At 38.0% G+C, this 27,280-nt stretch overlaps 1 protein-coding gene across 1 annotated transcript; it reads right to left on the bottom strand.

The window, feature by feature from the left end:
• Positions 1-5,960: 5,960 nt before the first annotated feature.
• LOC110194274 (zinc finger protein 24-like) lies at positions 5,961-25,431 on the bottom strand. The gene is given in 5 exon segments (XM_078155737.1): positions 5,961-10,565; positions 10,567-11,327; positions 17,737-17,884; positions 18,867-19,367; positions 25,234-25,431. Coding segments are annotated over 4 exon segments (1,389 nt in total). The 5' UTR covers positions 19,281-19,367; positions 25,234-25,431; the 3' UTR covers positions 5,961-10,499.
• Positions 25,432-27,280: the final 1,849 nt, after the last annotated feature.

The raw sequence follows: 27,280 nt of genomic DNA, 5'->3' as shown, positions 1-27,280 counted from the left end.
AAAAATCAGAATCCAACAATATGTTGTGTACTAGAAACGTGTAAGAATGCAATATACACACAGAGTTGAAATGGAGGCTTGGAGTGTAATTTACTATGCTTCAGCTGATGCAAAAAAGATATTTCTTCTCTAGTGATGGAGATGAAGGAAGCTGGAGTACTTCATCATATCAGCTCCCTTTACAGCAACTCTGTGTTACCTGTAAGGAAGGCAGATGACATCTGGAAGTTTATAGTGGAAGCTGGAGAAGCTTAGAGGGAACTGAACAAAGTTGTTGTGCCCATCATTATGACTGTTCCTGACATCTTCAGTGTTGTAAACCAGGTGGCCCAGGCTCAGGGTGAGTGGTATAGACTTATCAACTTCGCCAATTTTTCTTCCTCTATTCCTATAGTTGAGACTATTTAGGAGTAGTTTGCTTTCAACTGGGAAGGAGTCCAGTATAATTTTGCTGTCTTTTCCCATGGAAGAAATAGGTTAGATCTTCCTCAATTGACAGACTTTCTTTCTTCTGAGATGGTTTAGGCAACTCTTTCCTTCCCTTTAGGGGGACCAAAGGGTGGTATTGTTGGGAGATGTCTTGCTTTCTAATAGCATGAGACAGGTGAAACTGTCACTATATAATTATGGTAGGTTTGTATTTCCTTGGAAGAAAGGGAATCTTTTAACTGACTTAGTAGTAGTTCTGAAGCCACTGATGAGGGTAAGGGGAAGTCTTTATTTACCCTAGTCGAGGAAGAGGGCAGCCTCTCAACAAAGGTCTCTAAGAAGGCTAAGATTTTCTATCATTCCTCTGCTGTGGCTCTCAGGGAGGTTTTGGCAGGTGATCCAGAGAATATCAAATAGAGAAATAGTGAATGGGGTGGGAGTATTGGGAGACCCTCATTATTGAATTAGGTGCTGGGACAGGTTGCATGTGAGGGTTGTATGGCCTCTTAGCCACTTTACTACAGATGATCCTGAGGCATGATAAAAAATTCTGACTGTGCTGAAAATGTCATCATCTGTGTTATGGCTCTGATATTCCTCATGCTTCTCCTGCTCATTGTCACCATCTTACATCAGGAGAATCTATGACTGTACTGGAGGTGTCATCATCCTAGGTATTCCTGGTATTGCTTTGGTTCTTTGGTTTATTACCACCACCATGTAATAGGGGACCCACTGTGAACTTAAAAATACCAGTATCAGCTAATACGGGGACCACATGGTTGACACATTTGATCCTTCTGAAAAGGGGGCAAATAATTCTAGGTTTCTTTGGCTTTTCTTCTCCTTCAGTATTTTTTCTTTGTTCTTCTTCTTTGTAGTGGCTCTTTGTGACAGAGCAGAGGAATAAGAGATACCTGTAGTTTTTTTCTTCTTTTTCTTTTCCCTTTAGTATTGCCTGTGGCAAGAGAGTTGTCCAGTTCTGAAAGCTTTTCAATGTTGGAAGGTCATCTAGAAGATTCTTAGGACCTTGCCACCATGGAGGTGATAGGACCAGAATTCTCACTGTTTAAGTTTTCCATAAAAGGAGACAAAGCTGCCCCAGGAACCAGACTGGCTTCTGCCTCACATGACACAGTTTCCTGATCACCTAAAGGCATAAAAATTCCACTCACATGGAGTCATGGCCTCTCTGACTTGATGGATGGCTGAAGACAACATGAATCACCATACCCTGTCCTGCTGACATAATGTGTTTCCATATGGAGACAAAGAGAACCATGTCTACAGAAGCTATGTGTATATACTTGCTGTTAAAACAAAGTAACCTTCTTTTGTTAAATGTTCAATGACCCATAGGTGTTTCATTTCATCCAAAATCAAACTTAACCTAACAGGATACTGCTATTAAGTCCACACCTAAAAAAAAAAAAACCCAAAACAAACCAAACTCACCAGGTAATATAAGAATGTTTTTACCCTTCCCTAAGTGATTTTCTGTCCAACTCTATTCCCTATTATTGTGCTACAAGAAATGACAAGCAGGATGATTTCAGAAAAACCTGGACTTACATGAACTGATGCAAAGTGAAGTGAGCAGAACCAGAACATTATACACAGTAACAGCAGTATTGTATGATGAAGAACTGTGAACAGCTTAGCTATTCTTCAGCAATATGATGATCCAAGACAATTCTAAAGGACTCATGATGAAGCATGCTATCTGCCTCCAGAGAAAGAACTGATGACATCTGAATACAGACTGAAGCATGCTGTTTTCTCTTTCCTCCCTCCCTCCTTCTCTCTCTCTCGTACTCTCTCCTTTCTTTCTCTTTCTTTCCTTTCATTCTTTTTTTTTTATTTGAGTCTTCTTGTACAAAATGACTAATATGGAAATGTTTTACATGACTGCATGTATATAAACTATATAGGATTGCTTACCATCTCAGAGAGGGGGAAGGGAAGGCAGGGATAGAATTTGGAATTCAGAATTATAAAAAAAAAGTTTAAAAATTATTTTAACATGTAATTGGGGAAAAAAATAAAATGATACAAAAAAAAATAGCTATTCCAAACTTTCTCTTCTCTCCTCAAGAGTCCCACAAAACTTTTTTCAGCTAAGGTAGACTGGAAAAAAAGTTGAGGCCATTCTTTGGAAACTCCCTTTTCTACCTTCATCCTTATCAGACAGCCCCTTGACATCATCTTCCACCATTTCCTCCTTTATTCTAGGTTCTGATGAAGAGTTGATCTTTCTCTTCTCCAAGGACAACCACTTTATATATGTGTACCTTTGATGCAGAATGCTTCCACTATTCCCCACCCCTTCTCTTTAGTCTTTTCCTCTGTTCATTCTGATACCTACACATCCAAATTTTCACATCCTTAAAAAACCTTCACTAGATTCCCCATGATCTTTTCTACTGTCCTATATCTCACCTCTCTTTTTCAGCCAAATTTCTTTAAAAAGTCATTTACACTTGATGCCTCCATTGTCAACTCCACTGTCTCATTCTTTCTGTAAAACAGCTTCCAAACTCATCACTTATTGGAACTGCTCTCTCCAAAGTACCAATGATCTCTTAATTGCCAATTGTAAAAGTCCTTTCTTCTCACTCCTCATCCTTTTTGAACTCTCTACAAGCCTTTAGCACTATTGATCCCCTTCTCCTCTCTGAGTTTTCTTGACACGACTCTCCTGCCTGACTGATAAGTCCCAGTTTCCTTTGAGGAAGCATCATCCATGCTACAACCACTAACCTTGGTGTACCTCAGGGTTTTTCCTTGAGTCTTTTTCTCTTTACCCTCTGTACATATTTCACCATATCTATGCAGATATATATCAAGCACTGGTATCTCTCCTGAACTCTAATTCCATATCACCAGTTGCCCATTTGACATTTCCAACTAGATGTCCCAGAGACATCTAAAACTCAATATTCCCCAAACTTATTACCTTTCAAATTTGCACCAGAAATTTAGAGGACTTTTAGAGCAGAATGTTAAAATATGTTAGATCAAGTCATTGAAATTGGCTTTTTACTTAATTTTTCTATTATAAGATAAGGTTCAATTAGGAGGGGAGAAGATTTTTTCTTCTACAGAAACTATTGTGATGTAAAAACAAAAGCCATAAAACATTTAAAAATATTATATGTAATCATATTACATGTAATATTATATATATGTGTATATATATATAACATATATATGTGTATATATATATGTATATATATATATAACATATATATACAACTAGTGAAAATAGGAAACAACTTGCATAAAGGCTTGCTTAAGAAAAAGAGGATACTATCATTGTCCATTAAGCCATAACGATTTGACAGATGTCAGACGAGACTTTATTAGTAGAAAAGTGAGTGACTTCATTATAGAAACAAGTCATTAGAAGAGATGTATCTGAAATACAGAGTAGAAAGAGAAAGCTTCTAAAATCTGAAAATCAGGGCTGACTGATAGTGGCTGAGTCCAACAGTGGCCTATTGGAACTTCCAATGAAGGACAAGATCACAGGCATGTTGCGTAGACCCAAACATGGATCAGGAACTTGCAGTGTTCAGATCAGAAAGCCACTGAGCAGATTTTGCCAATATGCTACTTTGGGAACACTAAAAGCTTACAGATCCGTGATGTGAATTGTCCCTGAGGTCCTGGAATAATATATCACTTGATACCCAAAGAAAGCAGCAGAAAGACTCAAGAGGACAAAAGCTTAACTCAGACATTTTCCTCATAAGTATATAGGGTCTGACTCAAACATAAAGTCCAAAGTCAATAAGTAGCCTGGAAGAATGAAGTATTACAATGACAGGGAAGCTCGAGATACAAACCCAGAACAAGAGAATGACTCTAACACATCTACAAGCAAAGAAAAATATAGTTTAGGTATAAGTCCAATTGGAATTCTTTGAAGAAATAAAACAAGAATTTGTTTTTAAGAGCTTAAAATGATTTTAAAAACCAAATGAGAGCAGTAGAGGAAGACATGGGGAAAGAAGTGAGAGCTATGGAAGAACGATATGGAAAGAGAATTAATAGTTTAGAACATAAAATACCTTACCCAAAGGGGAAAAAAACTCTCTGAAAACTGGAATTAACCAAATAGAAACTAGTGGGGGAAAAAAAGAAGGAAGGAAACAAAGAAAGAAAAGAAGGAAATAAGCATTTATTAAGTATCTACTACGTGCACTTACTACACTGTACTCTTAGTACTTGGACTTAGACTTTACAAATATCTCATTTGATCCTCAAAACAATCCTGGCTAGTAGATATTATCCACATTTTATAGTTGAAACTCAGGCAGAGATTAAGTAACCTTGCTCAGAATCACCTAGCTAGTAGAAATCTGAGGATAGATTCGAACTGAATTCTTCCTGACTCCAGTCAATTAATCCACATTTATTAAGTGCCAGGCAATGCTTTTTTCCTCAACTTCTATTCTTTGCTACAGGAAATGGTTCTCTATATTTGGAAATGAAGGTAGTATAAAAATAAGAGATGTAAATTAAAATCTTTTGAAAAGCCAAAGTTAAGAGAGCAGAGCAATTCAACAGAATAGAATTTAGGAGGAGCAGTTATCAGAATTATAGAAGGTCAGAGGGTAGACATGATCTCTGCATGGGTTTCCATAGTTTTGGTACTTGTTGGTACAGTCAAGCTAAGAAAGCTTCTGCTCATTGGCTAAAAAAAGCCTGAATGGGAAGACCATAGAACACTTCACAGCTATTGTCTGGGAAGCCTGGTGGAGAAGACTGTAGTTGTTTCATACTTTTGGATGAGAATGCTGATTGAGGAATCTCCAGTTGGTATTAGGTAACCCTTAAAACACATGACCTTCTGAAGCATGAAGAATTAGCAAAAAGCAATGTCTAGTGAAGAACAGCAGAAAGCAATACCTGGCAGAAAGTAGCAGAAAGTTGAGAGCAGTAAAAGGTATCAGCAGCTTTGCAGTGTTTAGAGTCCCTTTCATGTATATGCCCTGGTTATAAGGCTTCTCTATGTGTATATCCCTTCATGTAGATGTCCAGGCCACATGTGTTACCCCTATATGAATACCCCATATGTGATCCCTAAAAAGAGCTACTCTTTCCACATCTGTGGAAAAGTTTAATGTGGGAGTTTAATGGGGAGGGGTTATTTTCTTGATTATATCCTCATCAGCTTCAAGGATCCTATCCTTAGTCCAAACCATCAGTGTGGTCTAAACTGTCTTCTAGTCTATGTCAACATAAATATTTGCCCCAGTGTAGACTGAGAAAGGGGAACTAGTCCTGCTGTACTCTGCCCTGACCATAATGTATCTCAAATACTATGTTCATATGAACAAAGGATTATAAAATTGTGCCTACCCTTTGACCCAGAAATACCACTACTAGGTCTGTACCACAAAGATATCAAAGGAAAAGGATCTATATGTACAAAATATTCAAGCTGTTCTCTTTGCAGTGACAAAGAATTAGAAACTGAGAGGATCAACTGGAGAATGGCTGAAAAAGTTGTGATATATGATTGTGATGGAATGCTATTGTGCTGAAATGATGAAAAAATGATGAAGTGAATGCATTTTAAAAAACAAAAACCTGGGAAGACTTATAGGCTGATGCAAAGTGAAGTGAGCAGAACTAGGAGAACATTGTGCAAAGTAAGCAATATTGTAACAATTAACTGTGAAAGACTTAGCTACTGTAATCAATATAATGATCCATGACAATCTCAAAGGACACATGATGAAAAATTCTATCTACCTCTAGAGACATAACTGATGAACTCTATCTAAGTACAGACTGATTTTTTTCACTTTATTTTTCTTGCCTTTTGTTTTTACTTTTGCAATATGGCTAATGTGGAAATGTTTTGCATGACTTCATGTATAACATGTAAGGTATTTCCTGCATTCTCAATGGGTGGGGAAGGAGTAGGAGGGAGAGAATTTGAAACTTAAAATTTTTTTTTAAATGAAGCACTGTGTTCAGGTCCTTTGCCTTAATTTAGGAAAAACATTAATAAACTAAAAAGGAAGGCAGAGGATGGTGAAGTCTTGAGTCCATATCATGTAAAGGTCAGTTGAAAGAAGTGGGGGTGCTTAACCTGGATAAAAAAGAACAGTCCTGGCACATAACAGCTGTCTTCAAGTATTTGAAAGACTGCTATGTGGCAGAGTAGATTTGTTTCGTTTTGTACCAAAGGCCCAAAACAGGAGTAATAGGTGAAAGTTACAAAGGATAACACAGCTTAAGATGAGCAAAGAGCAGCACTTCAGTGTAGACACCAAGCAAAGTAGTAGATAAGTGTTGTGATATCAAGAGAAGATACTACTCTGCAATCATTAGAAATGTAAGTTGTCATGGGGTTTCAACATGCAGCAGCCACATTTCCTATGTTCCTGCATGTTCCCTATGTGTGTACTTTTTCATAAATATCCCTGACCTTATATATTCCCTAAGTATGTGATCCCTGATTATGCACATTCCTTGCATGTGTACTCTCCCCCACTGATAGTATGGTAACATGTGAGAGTGCATTCTCATCAATGGGGCAAATTTTTCTTGTCATTTATTTTGTTACCTCATTAAAATTTGAACTGATTTATTCTCTTGTAAACAAAACATTGTGCACTTATATCTAAAATTTTTAGTGGATGCTAACTCACAAAGTACCTTAAACTTAGGTAGGTCTCTGGGGGCCCACATATGAGGAGAGGTACAAGGTGCTACAAAAGCAGAGCATCCAGAGCAAGGAATATTAAAGTTCTATTGCAAAGGCCAGATCACACATTTCAGAAAGGACATTGATAAGGTGGAGCAATGATTCTCAAAGGAAGGTCCAAGAACTCCTGGGGGTCACTGAGATGCTTTCAAGGGGTCTATGAAATTAGAACTATTATCATGATAAAAAGGTAATTTAATTTCTAACACGGTAACTATCAATAGATATGACCCACATAAACAAAAGCTCTTTGAATGTAAGAGGATCCTGAGACCAAAAAGTTTGAGAACTGCTGAGCTAGACTATATTGAAAGGATGGTACTTGGGAAGTTAGGGGATGAGAAACCATGCTAAAAGTTAGCTACTCTGATCATATGAGTGCTGTTTGAAGAAATTGGGACATTTAACCTAGAGAAGGGAAGACATGGAAGAGATATTAGATATTTGAAGAGTTGTTATGTGGAAAATGGATTAATCTCGTTTTGTTTGGACCCAAAGAGCAAAACTAGAATCAATGAGCTTCAAAGAGGCAAATTTGAGCTCAAACTAAGGTAGAACTTCAGAAATGTACAAAAGTAGAGAAGATTGTTCAGTAGATACCATATGCCTTATCACTAGAGGTCCTCAAGCTAGATGACTACTTGTTGGGAAAAGAGTTGAAGGGTATTCTTGTTCAGGCAGAAGCTATGTGAACTAAATAATCTGAGGTTCTTTCCAACAGTGACTCTATAATACTTTGAAATTTATGAAGTGTGCTGGCATTTCTAAAATTGTATTTATTTAGCATAAATTAGTGAGAAGCAACATGCCATTGGTGGTGTTTCCTTTAAAATGGAAACCATACTTCTATCAGTAGAGAGAAGAACAAAGGAATGCCATTCTCACACTGCTAGGTTCAACAGCTAACTTCCCTTATTGTATGCCTTTGTGTTTTCTTCAAGTTAGTGTTAACTCTTAGATAACCAATCAGGAATTGGTTATGCCATATGCGCTTGCTCTGCAAGAATGGAGTAGCAACAATTCATTAAAATGAGCTTCTACATCTTCCTTTGGGAAGTAGTATGGTGCAGTGGAAACAATGATAAACTTGGCATTTGTGGGACCTGGGTTCTAATTAAGACTTAAATATTTGCTAGTGGTATGACTATTAAGACCATGCTTTGGTTTTGCACATTTAATGCAAATCTTAAGATTCAGGCATCCATGGTGTTTGTACAATCTGAGTCAATAAAATACCTATTCAAGAGTTAATTCATAGTTAATAACCTTATTTCTCATTCATTCAACAAGTACTTATTTTGTACCCTACAACGTGTTTGGCCATGAAAGGGATACAAAGATAGTCTCTTCCTTCCAGGGATTTACAATCTAATTTATAAAACACCTGCAGGTAGAATACAAGGAGGAATAAGTGCTATAAGAGAGGTTTATGTTAAAAACCTTAAGAATTCAGAGGGAGAGAATAATTATAACCATAGCTATCAGGCAGGGTTTCATAAAGGAAGCAGCATTTGATCTGGGCATTGAAAGACGAGTAGGCTTTGTATAGGCAGAGACTGGAGGAAAGAGTGTTAAAAGCTGAGGGAATGATATGAGGAAAGCTGTGGAGTTAAGAAAGTACAGAGTGCTTGGGAAATGGCAGAAATTACTGTTTGGTGGGAGCAATAGTGAAGGCTAAAAAGGATAAAGGTTAGAAAGTTGAGCATAGGGGTCTTGAGTTTGGATTTATTTCCATGAACAAAGCTTCAAATAAGGAAGATTAATCTTGTGCAGATACACTGGGATGAAGTAGGCAATATAAAGGAGGCAAGGAGACAACCGATATTACAAAAGTGCTGGCAAAAAAAAAAATAAGGGTGGTAGCAGTGGGAACAGAAAGGACAAATTCAAAAGACACTTCTGCCACGAGTCCATAAAATATTGACAAGCATATTAGTATTCTTTTAACAGTCCTTAAAACAGGACTGTTTTGAAAAAAAAAATTCAGTTGCTATTTGAAATCGTCTCCCCTCCTTTCCTCTCCTTCCAGATTAAAATCTTTCTCTCTTGGTCTCTGATACTCTTTCTGCCCATATGTTATGGTGGTCATTTTTTCCCCCCATATAGTCCTCAGAATGTCATTCACTCATTCCCACTAGTAAAAGAATGCCCTGGGATACTGATGTCCTCTGCACACAAATACAACAAATAAATGAAAGCTGAAACACTGCCTAAATATAGCACCTTATCAATAACTAGGAAATCCTCTTTTACTTATTTGACCAGAACTCTGATTTCATCAGTAAAGAGAGCTCCAGGTGAAAATAGATCAACATTTTTCTCAATAATATATTATCTTAGAGAAGTTGCATGGGGAGGGGGTCAAGTGACTTGTCCAAGGACAAACAGCCAGAATGTCAGAGGGAAGACTTGAACCCAGAGCTTTCTGATTTCAAGGCCAGCTGTTAAAAAAAATGTACACCTAGACATTACTAAGGTGAAATAAATGCATTAATTATAGAAGTTTATGTAAATGTGCAAGTAACCATTAAATAAGAAAACTAGTGAATTGTGATGTTAATTATAAAATTCACTTTAAACAGAGCAATGAGACATTTAGTAGCTGGTTTAATATTAATGGTGTTTGATCTGTAGCATATATGTGCTCTGTAGATTCTTAAACATCTCTAAACTGTACTGGAAAACTCACTCTGCTCTGCAGAACTCTTCTACTTTCTTTTGAAATATTTGATTCCTATGTTCAGAATATAGTATCAAAACATAATGGAATAGTTATATGAGGAGGCTATTCAGTCTTTAGAATACAAGATGCATTTAAGAATAATCAAAAGAGATTTCATATATGGGGTGTAAATGTTATATAGACTTACACACTCACTGTTACTGACAAACTACGCTGGTTTCAAAAGGGAACTCTGACAACAGCGAGCCCTAGCTATCAATTTTATTATTTGCAGTAAGAATAGGAATGCATATTTGGAAGTGGAATTTGATCCCATGTAAATGATTAAAAACAAGATTTCAAGAAAAAGGCTAGGGCTGTACTTACTGTAAACATAATGTATCTTCTAAGTAGAATGCAAGCACTTTGAAAGCAGGGAGTCTTGCTATTGCATTTATATTGAAATCCCCATAAAGTAGATCCTCAATGTTTATTGACTGACTTGCAAACCATTACTAAGATTGCTAGACAAGATTTCAATATTTTTTTTAACATTTTTTCTTTATTTGTTATACTAATAAAGCTTCTATCTGGAGGAGCTTCTATACTGTTCAAAAAGGAAAACTGTGAGTGACATTTTAAACTATAGTGATCACATCAACGAATTTTTCTCCAGTGTCTTTTCTATGGATAACAAAGACCTGAGTTCTGACTAAAGGTTTTCCCAAACTCATGATGTTGAAAGGATTTTTTCTCCACTGTGGCTTCTCTGATGTTTAATAAGATTTGTGCTCTGACTGAAGGCTTTCCCACATTCTTCACACTCATAAGGTTTCTCTCCGGTATGGATTCTCTGATGTAGAACAAGGGCAGATTTCTGTCTGAAGGCTTTCCCACATTTATCACATTCATAAGGTTTTTCTCCCGTGTGTATTCTCTGATGTAAAATACGGTTTGAGCTTCGACTGAAACTTTTACTACATTGATTACATGGATAGGGTTTCTCTCCAGTGTGGATTCTCTGATGCTGAATAAGGCTTGAACTTTGACTAAAGGATTTCCCACACTCAACACACTCATAAGGCTTCTCCCCAGTGTGGATTCTCCGATGTAGAATAAGGTGTGAGCTATAATTGAAGGCTTTCCCACACTCCTGACATTCATAGGGTTTCTCTCCAGTATGAATTCTCTGATGATTAAGAAGATGTGAGCTCTGACTGAAGGCTTTCTCACATGTATCACACCCGTAGGGTTTTTCTATAGAGTAGGTGCTCTGATTCCTAATAAAACCTGAGCTCCAAGTGAAATTTTTCTCCCATTCGTTATCTTTATGTTGTCTCTGGCCCAGCAGATTTTCCTTCCTTTTTCTTAATCTACCCTTAAGGTGTTTATCACACTCTGAAACCTGTGGAATATTGCCATTAATATTTCCAGAGACATCCTCATGTAGTTCTTTTTCTGTAGAAATTTCCTGCTTTGGAGTTAAGTATTCCTCAGTCTGATTATCACCACCTAAAATAAACAAACCAAGGAAATGCCATTGATTCTTAGGAACACAAAAGATTGAAACAAACAGCAAGAATACTAAAAATGTGTATGTATACTACTTATAACAAAGTTGTAATATGGAAAGGGGACAATGAGCCAACTTCAGGACTTGAAGAAACTACAGAGGTTTTAGGAATAATTGACAAAAGTAATTAAAGCAATGAAGAAAGCTAATAATATGGATTGTTTAGCATTGGAAAGAGCAGACGATGGGGTGAACTGATTATGGATTTTAAATGTATAAAGAATGAAGGAGATGATAATCAGTCATTCTTACTATCTACTAAGTTAAAAAAAAAGAAAGGAAAAAGGTTTAGATGACAGCAGATGATTTTGATTAGTCATAGGAAAGGACATTTTTTAAACATGTGGGTAATAAAATAGAACAATGAGGTGGTGTTGTTTGACCTTTTGATCTCCAAGAAGAGAGTAACCATCTGTTCTAGATAGTTTAGATGTTCACCTGCAAAAAGGGTAGGTAACTGAGCTGTCATATGGAAATCTATATTTGAAGGTCTTTTTTTTTCTTTTTCTTTTTTTTTTTTTGCTTAGGCGATTGGGGTTAAGTGACTTGCCCAGGGTCACACAGCTAGTAAGTGTCAAGTGTCTGAGGTCACATTTGAACTCAGGTCCTCTTGACTCCAAGGCCCAAGCTCTATCCACTACACCACTTAGCTGCCCCCTTGAAGGTCTTTTTTTAAAAAGTCAGTTGTAAATAGACTTTCTAGGAAAAGGTAAGGGAATGAAACATTTGGAAATAAAGGGGATAAAAATGCAAAACCTGTCAGTAAAACTTTTAAAAATTGTAAATGTAAGTTTACTTGATTTTATCATTAAAGATCATAATATTCTCATTTTAAAAAGTAAGCCAGGGGACTAAACCAAATCTCTTGTGATCATTTGAGTTCTATGATCCTGTAGTGATAAGAACTAAGTTGAGCAAAAATAAGTGGGAGGAAACAAGGGACTCATGGAAAGAGTGGGAGGCCTGGAAATGGAGAGAAACTTAATTAAATGAGAGGTTCAGAAAGGAGTGCTGGGGAGCAGGAATGGAGAGGATAGTAGGCAATGGTCGGAATAGGACCAATAAGATATTAATGGCTTGAGATAGAAAAATTACAGGAGGTTTGTCAAAACCGTGGAAGAGGTCCATAAACATAAAAAAAGGATAAGAACCTCTGGCCTAAGGAGACATAAGGGATATGCATATGCCAATCATTTTTCTATCTTTAAAACACTATGCCTACAGACAAACTACAGTGGGAAAACCACTTATAAAAGGGTCAATCAGGAAGGTTATATTCTCTTCTCCCAACCATATCTAGAATAAACTAAAGGGCATTATATGGACTCTAAAGAGATCCTGGATGAATGGAGGAAGGCAGATGAAAAATGAAAGTTTACAAACATGCATACAATAAAAAATATCTTTTTTGAACTATGGGAATGAAGTGAAATTCAATTAAAATTTTTGGAGGATGGGAAACACTTTAGTTCACTCAATAAGCACTTTTAAAGCACCAGAGCACTGTGTTAAATGCTAGGGGACACAACAAGTCTAGATAAAACATGTTCCCTCATCTCATAGAGCTAATGGTTTATTAGGGGCTAAGACACACACAAAAAGATAATACTTGCTAATAAACGGTATATGTGCTAGTTCTTTTCATTCACTCTCTACTTTGAGCTGAGGAAGGTGAAATTACTGTGTTAAGTGTTGGGGATACAAAGAAGGGCAAAAATAGTTTCTGCCTTCAAGGAATCCACCATCCAATGGGAGGGATAATATCAAATGTCTATTTAGTATTTTGTATTTGATTCCATTCTATAATTGATTCTATTCGTAACTACCTAAGCTATATTTCTCTGTCTCTGAGTTAAGTTCATGAATTTAAAAGTTATCTCTGAGTTAAGTTGTCCCATAAATTACCTTAATTCAAAGTAATATATTATGTTTATACATTTTATTGCCCATGCACAATTAAGGGAAACCTATTATCTCATTAAAGAACTTTACATATCCACGGACAATTAAGAGAGATCTGTTGTCTCTCTAGCAAGATGCAGGTGGGCACCAGAAAATGTTATCTCTCCAATGTTGGCTGTCCTTCTAGTCTGTTAGTACTTAGTGGTACCAACTAGCCATGTAGGTAAATACCACCATAGCAACAAGATGTAAGGAGGGATGGTTGCTAGCCTTGCATTCCCCATTTCCATCCAACCATATTGTTTTTCATCATCTATACTTCAGAATTCATAATCAATCATATTGTTTTCCATCTGTGATGTTTCCTGTTCTTTGTTCTCTTGTACTTCCCAAAACTATATGAAGGCTAGTAAGACCTAACTTATGGTCCTTTAGCTTACTGAGGAGGTGAAAGAATTATTTTATTGGTAATTGCTAGCCTTACCAATAAATTGAACATGCTCAGAACTTTATGCCCCAGTTTACCTTAATTTCAATCACAACAGGGGAGACAACATGCAAATAACTATATTTTAAAAAAGATACATATAGGATAAATTGGAGATAATCTTAGAGGGAAGGCCCTACCATTAAGGGTGACCAGTAAAGGCTTCTTGCAGAAGGTGGGACTATAGCTGAGACTTGATGGAAGCCAAGAAGTCACAGACAAAAAGAGAAGATTCTACACATGGTGGACAGCCAATGAAAATTCTAGTTAACTGAAAATATAGAAATATAGGTAGAACACCAGAAGCTTGACTCCAATGAGGAAGTTTACTCATTAGCTGAAAGTAAATCTAGGATTGTAGAGTAGGTGAATAAATTTGTTCCTAAGAACTCAGGTAGGTGAACCCTCAAGCAACATGAGGGTGTTCTAGGTTGTGTAGGGGCAGAACATCTTAGAAAGACAAAGATTAGTAAATATTGGCCAGAGCATATGGTATGGGGTTGAGGCCTCCAGTTAGTCAATAAGTCAAAAAACATTAATGAAGCACTTCCTATGCCAAACACTGTGTTAAGTGCTGAAGATACAAAGAAAGGCAAAAACAGTCCCTGCTCTCATGTACAAATAAGATTTATATGGTATAAATTGGGAATAATCTCAGATGGGAAGCACTAAGATTAAGGAGGACTGGGAAAGGCTTCTTGCAGATGATAGAACTGAGACATGAAGGAAGCCAACAGGCAAATATTTAGATGGAGAGAGTTCCAGGCTGTAAGCTGAAAAAATTCATTTAGAAGTTTAAGTACCAGGTAGTCTGTTCTTTTATAGCTACTTCAGGGTACCTGAAATCCTTAAAACTTCAATATTTTTGTGGATTAATTACCTTATCAATATCTGCCAATGTGATTTCTTGATATTTCTCTATACTACTTTGCTTTTTTGAAAATAAATCTAAAACACATTCTTGTAGTCATAAGAATATGGCAGCAGAAATAATAAAGGAAAGTGAGTAGATGCTAGAGTCCAAGAAATGGTGAGCAGAAGGGTGGATAAAAAAGTCATTTAGAATTAGATTAAATTCTCTATCTAGTGTATAGGGGGTGTTCAAGGAGGATTTGGCACCTCTGGTGTGAGGACTTGCCAAGCTGTTTTCTGGGCTGCTCATTTACCTTTGGTGTCTACCTGGCATTGAACTCTTATCTGTGGTTCCAAGAAGCTGAAGCATATGCAGCAGCCACACCCTGATAAACCATCTCAGTAGATGGGCTAAACTAAGTTGAAGGTGACTGGGGCATCAAGCCTGTCAGTGAGTTAGGGGGATGTCTACCCCAAGCATGAGAATATTTCCCCTGAAGGCATGAGTGGATGAGAACAATTTGCTCCAATGGCCATGAATATGGCTGAAGAGCACTATAGAGCATTTAGAACTTGGTCAGACATTGAAGACATTGCATCTTGTGTCATCAACAGTGATCTTGACTTTTGTCTTGCCACTGGACTTCAGTGACTCTGTAAGAGAGAGTGAGGCTGACAACTTTGTGCAACTCTGTCTCATTTAAATTCACTCATGAGTCAAGACATCACCCGTGATGTCACTGGTCCTCTTTGAAAAAACGAAGGATAACAAAATTCTCTACACTAAAGTCCTTTCCAGTCCTTTCTCTTTAGGAAAATGTTTGAAAGGTCAAGAGTAATACCTAAAGGAGTGGAGGTAGAGGTGGTAAATGGATTAAGATAGAAAAGTGGATCTGGAGAGCAATCTGGACCTATACCCAAAGAGCTATAAAATTGTGCATACCCTTGCATACCCTTTGACCCAGAAATAGCACTTCTAGGGCTGTATCCCAAAGAGATCATAAAAATAGGAAAAAGACTCACATGTACAAAAATATTTATAGCAGCTCTTATTATGGTGGCAAAGAATTGGAAATTGAAGGGATGTCCATCAATTGGGGAATAGCTGCACAAGCTGTGGTATATCAATAAAATGGAATACTATTGTGCTATAAGAAATGATGAAGAAGCTGACTTCAGAAAAAACTGGGAAGACTTATATGAACTGATGCTGAGTGAAATGAGCAGAATCAGAAGAACACTATACACAATAATAGCCACACTGTATGATGACTGACTTTGATAGACTTGGCTCTTCTCAGCAATGCAAGGATCTAAGACAACTCCAAAAGACCCACGATGGAAAATGCTATCCACATTCAGAGAAAAAACTATGGAGTTTGAATGCAGATGGAAGCATACTATTTGCTCTCCTTTTCCTTTGTTGTTTTGTTTTATTGCTTTATTCTCATGGTTCCTCCCATTAGTTCTAATTGTTCTTTACATCATGACTAATGGGAAAATATGCTTAAAATGAATTAGAGCCTATATCAGATTGCCGCTGTTTTGGGCGGGGAAAAAGAGGGGGAGAAAATTTAAATTTAAATTTAAAAATCTTATGGAAGTGAATGCTGAAAACTAAAAATAAATACACTATTTTTAAAAAAGATAGAAAAGTAGAACAGTGATTTAGTTAAGATTTTTGTTTTTCCCATCCTCAGAAGGGATGAGTTGTGACCTACCTAAGGGTAGGTATTTTGAAGGAATTACAGTATTTATCACTGGGAAAAGGTCCCTTTTAATTACTCAGGAGAACACCAGAGAAGTGTGGTCAAAGAAGGAATTGGGTAGTTTTAGTGGAAGATTGACTACTCTTTTAGGTGGGGTAATATGTGAATTCAAAATAGTATTTTATCATACTGTAAACTTTCCCTTATTCAAGATTCCTATAAATGTTATTTTAAATTGTCTTGGGTTAGAGACATTTCTGAAGGCAAGAAGAGATGTGGCTGGTTTAGACATCTCTCTCAGAAACAGAAATGCTTGGATTTAGATTAATGTTAAATTAATAACAACATTTTTTTAGCACATATATCTAAAATTTAAGGTACAGTATTAATATTTTATCTTCAACAAATTTAAGCTTCTTATTATATAAAACAACAGATGCTTAATAAATGCTGTTGAAATGGAAAAGGATCTTGCATGTGTGTGTATATATATGTGTGCATAAAACTAGCAAAAATCTGAGTGGGAAGGAGCAAAGAAAGAAGCACAGGTAATATGTTCCTGGAAGGTACCAACCATATTTTTGTTATTTTCTTCTACATCTATTTGCACATGGTATTTGCTCAATAAATGTTTGCTGAATCAAGGAGGAAAATGAAACCAAAGGAAAATTTGATGTACAGGATATCTGAAGCAAGATCAGTCAAAGGAGTGGATTGAGAGACATTATTTCATGAAACCTGCTAATATTTGCATGACTTTATCAGAATGAAGTGAGGAGAACCAGGAGAACAACTGATACCATTACGACACTGTAAAAATGAAAACTTTTAAAGACTTATTATCTCTGATCAAAGCATGACCAACCAAGAATCCCAAGTACAGATAATGAAGAATGCTACCTATCTCCTGACACAGAGGTGATGGACTAAATAGACAGAATGAGACATACAGTTCTGAATGTGGCTAACACAGAATTTTGTTTTGCTTGACTATGCATATTTGTTATGACTTTTCTCTTTTTTTAAATGAGGGAAGGTGGTGGGAGGGAGAGAAAACAGATTTTTGTTAACTGAAAAAATATTCAATTTTAAAAAGAATGATTATTTTAGCATCTAAATCTCAAATTAAAAGTCAAGGAAATTATGAAGAAGTTGTAGTGGAAGAAATCACATTGTAGCAATGTGTGGGAATAAAAAATGGCAGGATTTCATGACAATTCGAATACTGAGAAAGAATTAAGGAATCATAAAATTGAAACTTGATATTAAGAGAGCATGGTATATGGTGGTATCTCCCAAAGTGAGAAGTCAGGGGACTTTTCTGGCAAGGAAACACAAGAGATAATTTGTGTAGTTCTCTACTTTCACCCTCTTTCCTGATAAAATCTTGCTTCTCACCTTTTTCTGATTGGAAGTAGGATTCTGGTGACTCACACTTGACCTGGGCCTCCAAAGCCTGGAGCTGAACACAAGAGGACTTCTGTAATGTTCCTAGAAGTGTTGACTCCTCCAAAATCTCCTCTTTTCTGTAGGTAGAGGCTCTAACCTGGAGAAAATTAGGTACAGGTTGGTGTCATAAGATTTTTAAAATTTCTTTTTATTAGTCTTTATTATTTTGGACTTCAGCGTTGCCTCTTCTGTTTTGGAGGTTATTTGCTTGGATGAACCTGTCTCATGGGATGTTAATATTAGGTGAAGGCCCTTGGACATTCCTAAGATAAAAAGCCAAAAGGGAGGAAAAAGGAATTTATTAGACCTGTAATTTTAGTCATGGCTTCTCAAGTAATTTAACACTTTTTATTTGTGGAAGGATCCCAATCAGCTCTGACCTTGTGAATATCTTTTGGCATGTAAATCTCCCCTCTCAATTAGCCCATTGTAAATTCTCTAAATGTAGCTTTGTAGTATAAATCTTCAAGTAAAACTTTAGTATGTAGCTTGCCTTAGTTTACCTATAGACACCAAAACTAAGTCTTCTTAACTTTTATGGCCTTAAAGGATATATGACCAAAAATTATTCTTCTGTCACTCTGATGTAACTGACAACTACATAAGCCTTGTTAGAACTCTAGTCAAGGGTCTGAGTTATGTTTTTGAGCTCTGGACCTGTGCTTCAGCATAATAAAAATCTAAGTTTTAACCCCCTGGATCTCCATATGGTGAGTATCATTCAACAGCAGTTACCTATCACAAGAACTCAGGAATATTTCCCCCATATCACATGTAAGGAAATCACTACAGGGAAAGGAAATACTATCTCCAAGAACAGATATCCAGACTCTTATCCCCTCCACTCCATATCCAATAGAAAGCAGGGAAGAACAAGGATTTGTTTCATTAAATTTCTGATAACAATTAAAAGTAGAAGCAGCAGATAAAGGAAGTTAACCCAACGGAAAACACGTAGTTCAAGGGAGACTGATGTTCGACAACATCCCTTCATTCTTGCTCTGTGCTCCTCATTTTTCTTACAAAGACATAACTCATATTCTCTCACAATGGTTTACCCATTCTCTTTCCTTTCCTACCTGCTGATCTGACTCATCAAACTCTTGCTCTAAATCCTCCAACATAGTTACTGCCTGCTCCCCACTCTTTGGATGGTGCTCCTGCAACCAGGCTTGTAGTTCTTCAGGCAGGATGGTTAGGAACTGCTCCAGCACTAGTAGCTCTAGGATCTGCACCTTTGTATGAATATCTGGTCTCAGCCACTTCTGACAAAGGTCTCTGAGTTGGTTCAGAGCTTCACGTGGTCCAGGAGTCTCCTCATAGCAGAAATGCCTAAAACGTTGGCGAAAAATCTCCCCATCAAAGGGTGTGTTATACTTTAGGTCAGGTTCCTGTTCCCAGGCACAAACCTCTCCCAGCTCCATTTTCAGAGGTCTCTCTTTCTGTGGAGGTCCAGGGGTCAGGGACGTAGCCTCCCTGGATTTTGCAGACATTATCCAGATTCAGGGGGTGCCACTTACTCCAGACAGAATCTATGATGAAGGAATCAAACTCCAGGTCTTGACTTTCTCTTTCAGGCACTTAAAAGAGAAGAAATTATTGTTGCTATAAAACAGAAACTTCTAATCTTTTTGGAGTTAACTTTAATTCTAACTTCATTTGTTTGCAATAATAGCAGCCCTACTTCTCTAAAGCTTTCAATATGATACAAACTTATCTTTCTTAAAGGCAATTAACTTTTTATTTGATTAAATTTTGAGATTTTCACAATACCTCTGCAGATAATTGTTCAGTGATCATTAGATCTAGACAGGACTTTAAAGATACTCTAGGAGAGGATTCTGGGAAGATAATGGAATAAATCAGAAAATTTCAAGCTCTCAAGATTTTCCTACACAAAAGAGATAAAATAGCATCTCAGGGAGAACACAAAGTGGTGAAAATAAGTAAGAGAAGGGGCAGAACAGGGGTACTCCTGGCACAGAGAAGATCTGAAGAAAAATCCCAGGATGAGGCTTCCTCCTTGTGAAGAGTAAACACCTCCAGGCTAGGTACCACTTAAATAACAAGCAGTATACCCTAGGGTTGGTTAGGCTAGAAGGCTGCCTGGGCCCCAGCCATAGGAGCTTTTACCCCTAGGACAGTGAGAGCAGTTGGGTGTCTGAGCTGGGGAAGATCTAGGAAACCTCTGGTGACAAGGAACGGCAGACTCAGCTGTGCTGAGGAGATGCAGTGGGGGTGAGAAGGAACCAGCCCAAGCCAGGTAAATGCAGAAGCAGTGGGGCTGGATGCAGTTGGCTATGGGCACTTACAGGAGGCTGGAGAACTTGGTTTGAGTTCAAGATCAGAGAGGAGAACTGAAAAGGATTTGAGGCCAGAGGCACCATCCCCCATACCACAGGACTAGAGGTGATTATAAAAACTAAACTATTACCAAAAAAAAAATGCCCCTGCAAAGAAGAAAGAATCCAACCATAGAGAACTATTATGAGAATAGAGAAGACTGGGGGTTCATCTTCAGAGGAGGACACTAAAGAAAAGAAACCCTCTTTTACCTCAAAGAGTAATGTCAAATGGTCTCCTGCCCAAAAAGAATTCACTGAAACACTTAAAAAAGACTTTAAAAATCAAATGAGAGAGATTGAGGAAAAACTAAAAAGAAAAATAAGAATAATCCAAGAAAAATAAGGAGATTAGGAAAAGAATGCCAACAAATTAGAAAAGGAGATCCAGAATCTTAAGGAAGAAAATGACTCCTTGAAAATCAGAATTGGGCAAGGGGAAGGCAGGGAAGTTATAAGAGATGCAGGAAAAACAACAACAACAAAATATAAAGAATGAAAAAATAGAAGAGAATGCAAAATATCTCATAAGAAAAACAACTCATCTGGAGAACAGATCAAGAAGAGAAAACATAAGAATAATTGGACTACCTGAAAGCTATAACCAAAAAAAAATCTTGATACAAGAAATAATTAAAGAAAATTGTCCTGAAGAATTAGAACAAGAGGGGAAAGTAGAAATAGAAAAAAATCTACCAATCACCACCTGAAAGAAATCCTACAAGGAAAACTCACAGGAATATTATAGTCAAATTCTGAAACCCCCAGCTTAAGGACAAAATACAAGTGACAAGAAAAAAACAGTTTACATATGGCAGTACCACAATTAGAATCATACCAGACCTAGCAGTGGTAACACTAAAAGATCTCAGGTCTCGGAACACTATATATCAAAGAGCAAAAGAATTGGGCTTCTGGTCGAAAATATCATATAAGCAAAGCAAAGCATAATTCTGAATGGAAAAAAAATGGACATTTAATGAACTGTCAGACTTTCAGGACTTCATTAAAAAATAAAAGCAAACCTGAACTCAATCGAAGATTTAACATACAAGAGCCAAGAGAAATATAAGGTTCATACCAATGACCAATTACAAGGGACTCAATAAGGATAGACTGTTTACCTTTAATGTATGTAAAATGTAATACCTATGTCTAAGATTGTTATTAGTAATTAGGTAGCCAAAAAAAAGATTGGAGAAGACCTGAGTATGATATGACTTCAAAAAGTAAAACCCTTCAAGAACAGCTAAAACAGGAATTATCTTATACAAAAGAGGTTCAAGAGGAAGAACCAATATACAGGAATTAGATGGGGGAGAGGGGCTGTTAATTCTGGAAACCTACTTTCATCCAGAATGGATTCAAGAGGGAAAAATACATATACATCTAGAAGGGTATAAAAGTCTTCTAAATTTAGAAAGAAATAACACTCTAAAGGGGAGAGGATAAAGAAAGGGTGTTTAGAGGGGAGGATAAGGGAGTAAGTTAAAAGGGAGACACAGAAGCTCAACTGGAATGAGAGGATAAGGGAGGGATCTGCAGAGGGGAAGGTGAGGGAATAGTTCAAAGGGGTGTACAAAAAGGTGTTTAGATTTAGGGGAATGAAATGATATGAGAGGAATCCCTGGAGGTGGGGTAGGTTAAGTAATAGGAGGGCAAGGTATCAAGTAGAAGTAGGAGAAATAGGAAAAAAGAGATACAAATATAAAAACAAAGATTAGGAATAGAATCTCTTAGGGAAAGTATATGTTTACATATTTATGTATATGTATATATGTATGTATGTATGTATGTATCCATATCTCTATATAAATATTTCCATGCTTAATTGTAGTCTCGGGATGGGGGAAGAGGAGAGGAAGGGGAAAAAAAAACAAAGTAAAAAGTATAAAGCAGAGAGCAAAAGAAAACCTACAAGGAAGCAAAGAAAAGATAGATAGCTTTCAACATAACTCGCAGAATTTAATATATAGGCTTTCTTAAAATGGAAAGTTATTGCTATATATTCTGAATCCTCTCCTACATTCTGCTGTACACATAATTTTTTTTTCTTATTTTATATTTAAGTTTATAAGTTTCTTTTTTCTTATGTATTTCAGTATTTTTATGTATTTAAATATTTGTATATTAAGTATTTGTCAATAAGTACAATAAAAAAAACAAAAAAAGACACTCTAATCCCCTAATTTTATAAATAAGGAGGTTAAATGTCACAAAACCATGAGCTAAAATCATAAAATAAGTGTTAAAACACATACATGTACACAAAACAATGGAGTTGGGGAAAAAAAACCCAAGAGTTAGGAAACATTAATGAAATATTCCTCCTGAAGCTCAAAGGAAAGGGAAAGGGAGAAGCTTACCAGAGCAATTCTCTGAACCCAACATATGACCAGTACAGAAAACAGCATTGTACACTTAATGACAACAAGGAGTCAGGCTACCCAAATAGAGACAGAGGAACATTGTGAAATTAATTACTGTTAGAGAAATGACAAATGCTAGTAGTAGTTCTAAATGTAACGGACTTCAGTTAGTCATTCACTGACTTTAAAGTACTTAGATACAAGAATAATGTGAGGAAAGAACACTGGACTAGATCCAAATTCTAGTCCTGGTTCTACCACTAATTTGCCTAGCAACCATAGGCAAGTTATTTCCCCTCCCTGAGCTTCAGATGATGAAAGTCCCTTTCAGGTATAACATTCGATGGTTTTATGTTAACTGAAAAAGAAGACCTATGGGGCAGCTAGGTGGCACAGTGGACAGAGTTCAAATCCGGCCTGGGACGCTTGACACTTACTAGCTGTGTGACCCCGGGCAAGTCACTTAACCCCATTGCCTAGCCAAAAACAACAACAACAAAACAAAATAAAAAACCCTAGGAGATAGCTTTGAGATAGAAAAGTGGTATTTAATCCCAACAAAAAATACAAATTAGAAAGAGGAAAAAAAGAATGTTTAAATCATTTAAAAAACAAAAAAGGCCAGGACTAATTAATCAACCAGTTTGTGCAGATCTCCATTTGACCCTTAACTATTTGCTTTTATTAAAGGCTCCAATTTCTTTTCTCTATTCCCTCTTTGGTAATCTCATCTGCTCCCAGGATTTTAATTATCTCTATGCAAGTGACTCACAGATCCATGTAGCCAACCTGTGGTCTCCCCAAACTTCAGTCACTGATGGTTTATTGTATATTGCAAATCAAATGTCTCAGGGACATCTCAAAATGCAGCATGTCTAAAACTGAATTCATCATTTCCTCCTCCCACTCCAATCTTCACCTCTTCCAAACTTCCCTGATTCTGGAAAGGCACTGCTATTCTTCCAGTGTCCAGGTTCATAACCTCAACATCATCCTTAACTTCTCCCTTGCTCTCATTGCACATTCTTGCTGCTTCTATATCCACAGCATCTCTTACATTCAATCCCTTCTCACTTAACAGTGCTACCCTTAGCTCAGATTATTGCAACAGCCTAATTGGTCTGCCTGGCTCAAATCTCTTTGCTCCAGTTCATTCTATGTGTTGCTGCCAATGATTTTCCTTAAGCACACATATGACCACGTTACTGTCCTCATTCAGTAAACTACAGTGGTTCCTTAACTTCTTCTAGAATTAAATACAAACTCCTGTTTAGTTTTCAAAACCCTTTACAACCCAACTCTAATCTATCTTTTCAAGTACAGTAATCACTCCCTCTTCCAAACTTACAATTCAGTCAAACTGGCCTTATTTATTTTCCTAATTCCTTCGTTTCCTGTCTCACTGTCTTTGCATTTCTGGTACCCCATGTCCAAAATGCACTCTCTTCTCACTCCTGCTTTACAGAATCCCCTCCTTCTTGAAGATGCAGTGAAAGCATCACCTTCTATACAAAGCATTTCCTGATTCCCTACAAACGTTTAGCGCCTTCACTCCTAAACTAACTTGCATTGAACTACTTCGATTTGTCTTTATTTCCCTTATATTCTGAATATACTTATATTTTTTCACCTATTAGAAGTTCTTTGAGAACAGGAATCGTTTCATTCTTTGTATTTGTATACCCAATATCTAGCACGGGTGCTTGATAAATATTTGTTGATTGATTGATTCATTTATACTTAAAGTCATGGCCATAGTGAAAACTGGTGAAACAAACAGGAAGGACTGAGCTAGAATAGTAGTACTTGGGTGCAAATAAATTGCTTTCTGTCATCTTTGTTACCTGGTGTCTTCCAATCCCCTAGTAAAGTCCTGATGTCTGACACCCCAAGGAAAGTGTGAAGTTCCAGCAAACATATTGGAAGGCAGTAAGTACTGGAGCTGGAACGGAGCTTGAAAGTCATTTATTCCAGGGGTTCTTAATCTGGGAGTCTAGAAGAGATTTCAGGGAGTTTATAAACTTGGAAGAGAAAAAAAATTACATCTTTATTTTCACTAACTTCCAAGCGAAATTTAGCATTTCCTTCAATTATGAACGTAGGTAACAAGACCGTGAAGTACTAGATTTCAACAGACTGCCAAAGGGGTCCAAGACACAAGAACCCCGCATCTAGTCCAACTCAGTCATCTTAGAGATAAGGCTTGGGGCTCCAAGAAGCACCGTGTCTTTCCCACTGCTAAATAGCGGAAGAATGGGGATTCAAGCCTAGGGCCTCTAACATCATAACCAAAACAGGCGAGATGTGTGCATGACTGAAAACAAAACGGAAAAGTGTTGTGGAGAAGGCGTTCTCTTTTTCTTTTTTGCTCCCAGCCTCGGAGGACAGTTTCTTTCAGTTGCTAGGGTCAGCAAAGAGGGAGCAACGGTTGAAGGACGATGCAAATGACTAAGGAGAAGAAGAGGGAGGGAACGAAAGGAAGAAAAGGCGGAGAGGAAGGGAGGGGGGAAAGGGAGAAGGAAACAGCGAAGAAAAGTCATAGAAGGCAATGTAGGGAGCAGGAAGGTGCAAAGACGTGAAAGGAGGGAGAAGAAAGGGTTCGGTGAGAGCCAAAAGGCAGGGCCAAGAGAGCGAGCCGGTCTGGGTGGCCCCGGGGGCCACGGCTGCACCGACCCTCCTTCCCCTGAGACTGCCGGCGGCAACCACCCTGCACAGCTCGGCCCGACCCCACTCACCGCGAACCCTGGCCGGGGGCAAGGGGGCAGCTAGGCACGCTCACTTCTCTTTCAACCCCCAGACACCCACACAAAAGACGTGCGAGAGTGGGTTACAAAGGCCGGAAGTATACATGAAATTTTCGGCCGGCCTAACTCCACAACATAATCCCATTCCTAACGGCCACCCCACCCCACTTCCGGGTGGGGGGGTGTAGGGTAGGGACACCGGAAGTCTGAGTTCAGAGAGTCACTTGCGTCACCGCTCCAGCGCATTCCCCTCTCTACCCCCACCCCATTCCCTCCCCCCCCATTCCTTCTTGACACTGTTAGCTCTTTCTACATTAGTGTCTCTGTCTTACCTCCCCCATTGGTTGTACTGCACATTCTGAGTGCAGGGATAATGCCTTGGTTTTTTTTTTCCTAACATGCAAGTGAATTGGATTTAAGTGAAGGAGGGCGGTGCAAAGTCACCAGCCTCACTCAGGAGCCATCTGGATCCAGTGGCAAGATAGAGATCAGGACTATTGGAAATGGCCCTGGAGACCTTAGATGTTTTATGCTAAGATCTCAGTTTGACTGAGGGAAGGCAACATTCTGTGATTAAGACTAGGTAAGAAACAAGGCAGAGAATGGTTTCTTTTACCTAGTCAAAAAACAACAACAGCAACTTAATCTGGGAATAGAACGTCCTCAGAGTTTCTGGCCAAAATATGCTATTATATAATACTGTATAATGTATGTAATACTACATAGACTTCAGGCCTGGCACTCTATCTGCTATGCCACCTAGCTGCCCGTGGAAAAAAATACATAAAATTCATCCGGAGGGACAAAGGGTCAAGAATAATGAAAAATGGCTAGGATTTCTTTCTAATATGGTAGCATGGTAGTCCATAGATGAGTCCAGATCACTCACAACCACCCCAATAAAGCTCTAAAAATTCACTTGAATACAAGAAAACCAAAGAGAAATTACTATAATCACCTCAAAAGAGTATAAGATTGCACAAGAACACAAGAAAAAATATGCATAAGTACTAAGCCAAGGGCAGCTAGGTGGTATAGTGGATAAAGTGCCAGCCCTAGAGTTAGGAGGACCTGAGTTCAAATCTAGCTTCAGATACTTACTAGCTGTATAACCCTGAGTAGTCACTTAACCCTGTTTGCCTCAGTTTCCTCATCTGTAAAATGAGCTGAAGAAGGAAATAGTGCTTTTTTTTTAAGGGCAGCTAGGTGGCACAATAGATAGAGTGCTGGGCTTGAAGTCAAGAAGACTCATCTTCCTGAGTTCAAATGTGACCTCAGACACTTACTGTTGCGGTCTAAGAGGTTGAGACCCCTCAAAGACTCGAGTACAGGATCGAGTACAGGACAGGGTCGTCTGGAATGAATTCGCAGACTCAAGCATTCTTTAGGTCAAGGTGGCAAAGATTTATTGTTATCCTTTTAAGCAGGCAAGGATTCTTAAGGAACCTGCGAGAGACTGAGGATGGAGCTAGGGTTTATATGAAAAAGGGCATGGGAAAGAAATGCCAGGGATACTGATTAGGTAATCCGAAGGTCCAGGTGTCTTTGGGAACTATGGATTGGAAAGTACAGGGAGTATACCAGACAGGGAGGGAGATGACAGAGGTTTGGATTTTGGGAGTCTGGCAGGAGGAAGAGTCCTTGGGCCAACCAAGGACAAAACTCCTTGGGCTGTGCAAGGCACCCCTCCCTCTCTGTCTTGTTGAGAGAATGCTCTGCAACAAGAGAAAGCTTTCTCACAAGACAGAAACTTACTAAGGAATCAGAGACATGATCTAAGGGCTGAGGCCTGAGCAGCCCAGCACTCTCTCACTCAGCTTTGTGTAGCTGGACTAGGAAGAGAGATAAGGGTCTTGATAGTGCCTAGGCAGGAATGATTGCTAGGCACAGTGTCCTTGGGCTGGGGAGTGATTGTCAGAGACAGTGTTTCTGAGACTAGGGAGAAATTGGGGTCCAAGTACAAGCACAAGTACCCAAGCACAAGCACCCAAGCATTCCATCATTACCAGCTATATGACCCTAGACATGTCACATAACT

Source organism: Phascolarctos cinereus, unplaced genomic scaffold, assembly GCF_003287225.1.
Source record: "Phascolarctos cinereus isolate Bilbo 61053 unplaced genomic scaffold, phaCin_HiC Scaffold_5;HRSCAF=322, whole genome shotgun sequence".
In the NCBI taxonomy this organism is placed as follows: Eukaryota; Metazoa; Chordata; class Mammalia; order Diprotodontia; family Phascolarctidae; genus Phascolarctos; species Phascolarctos cinereus.
Note: the sequence above shows the minus strand (reverse complement) of the source record. Positions and strands in the feature narration are given on the sequence as shown.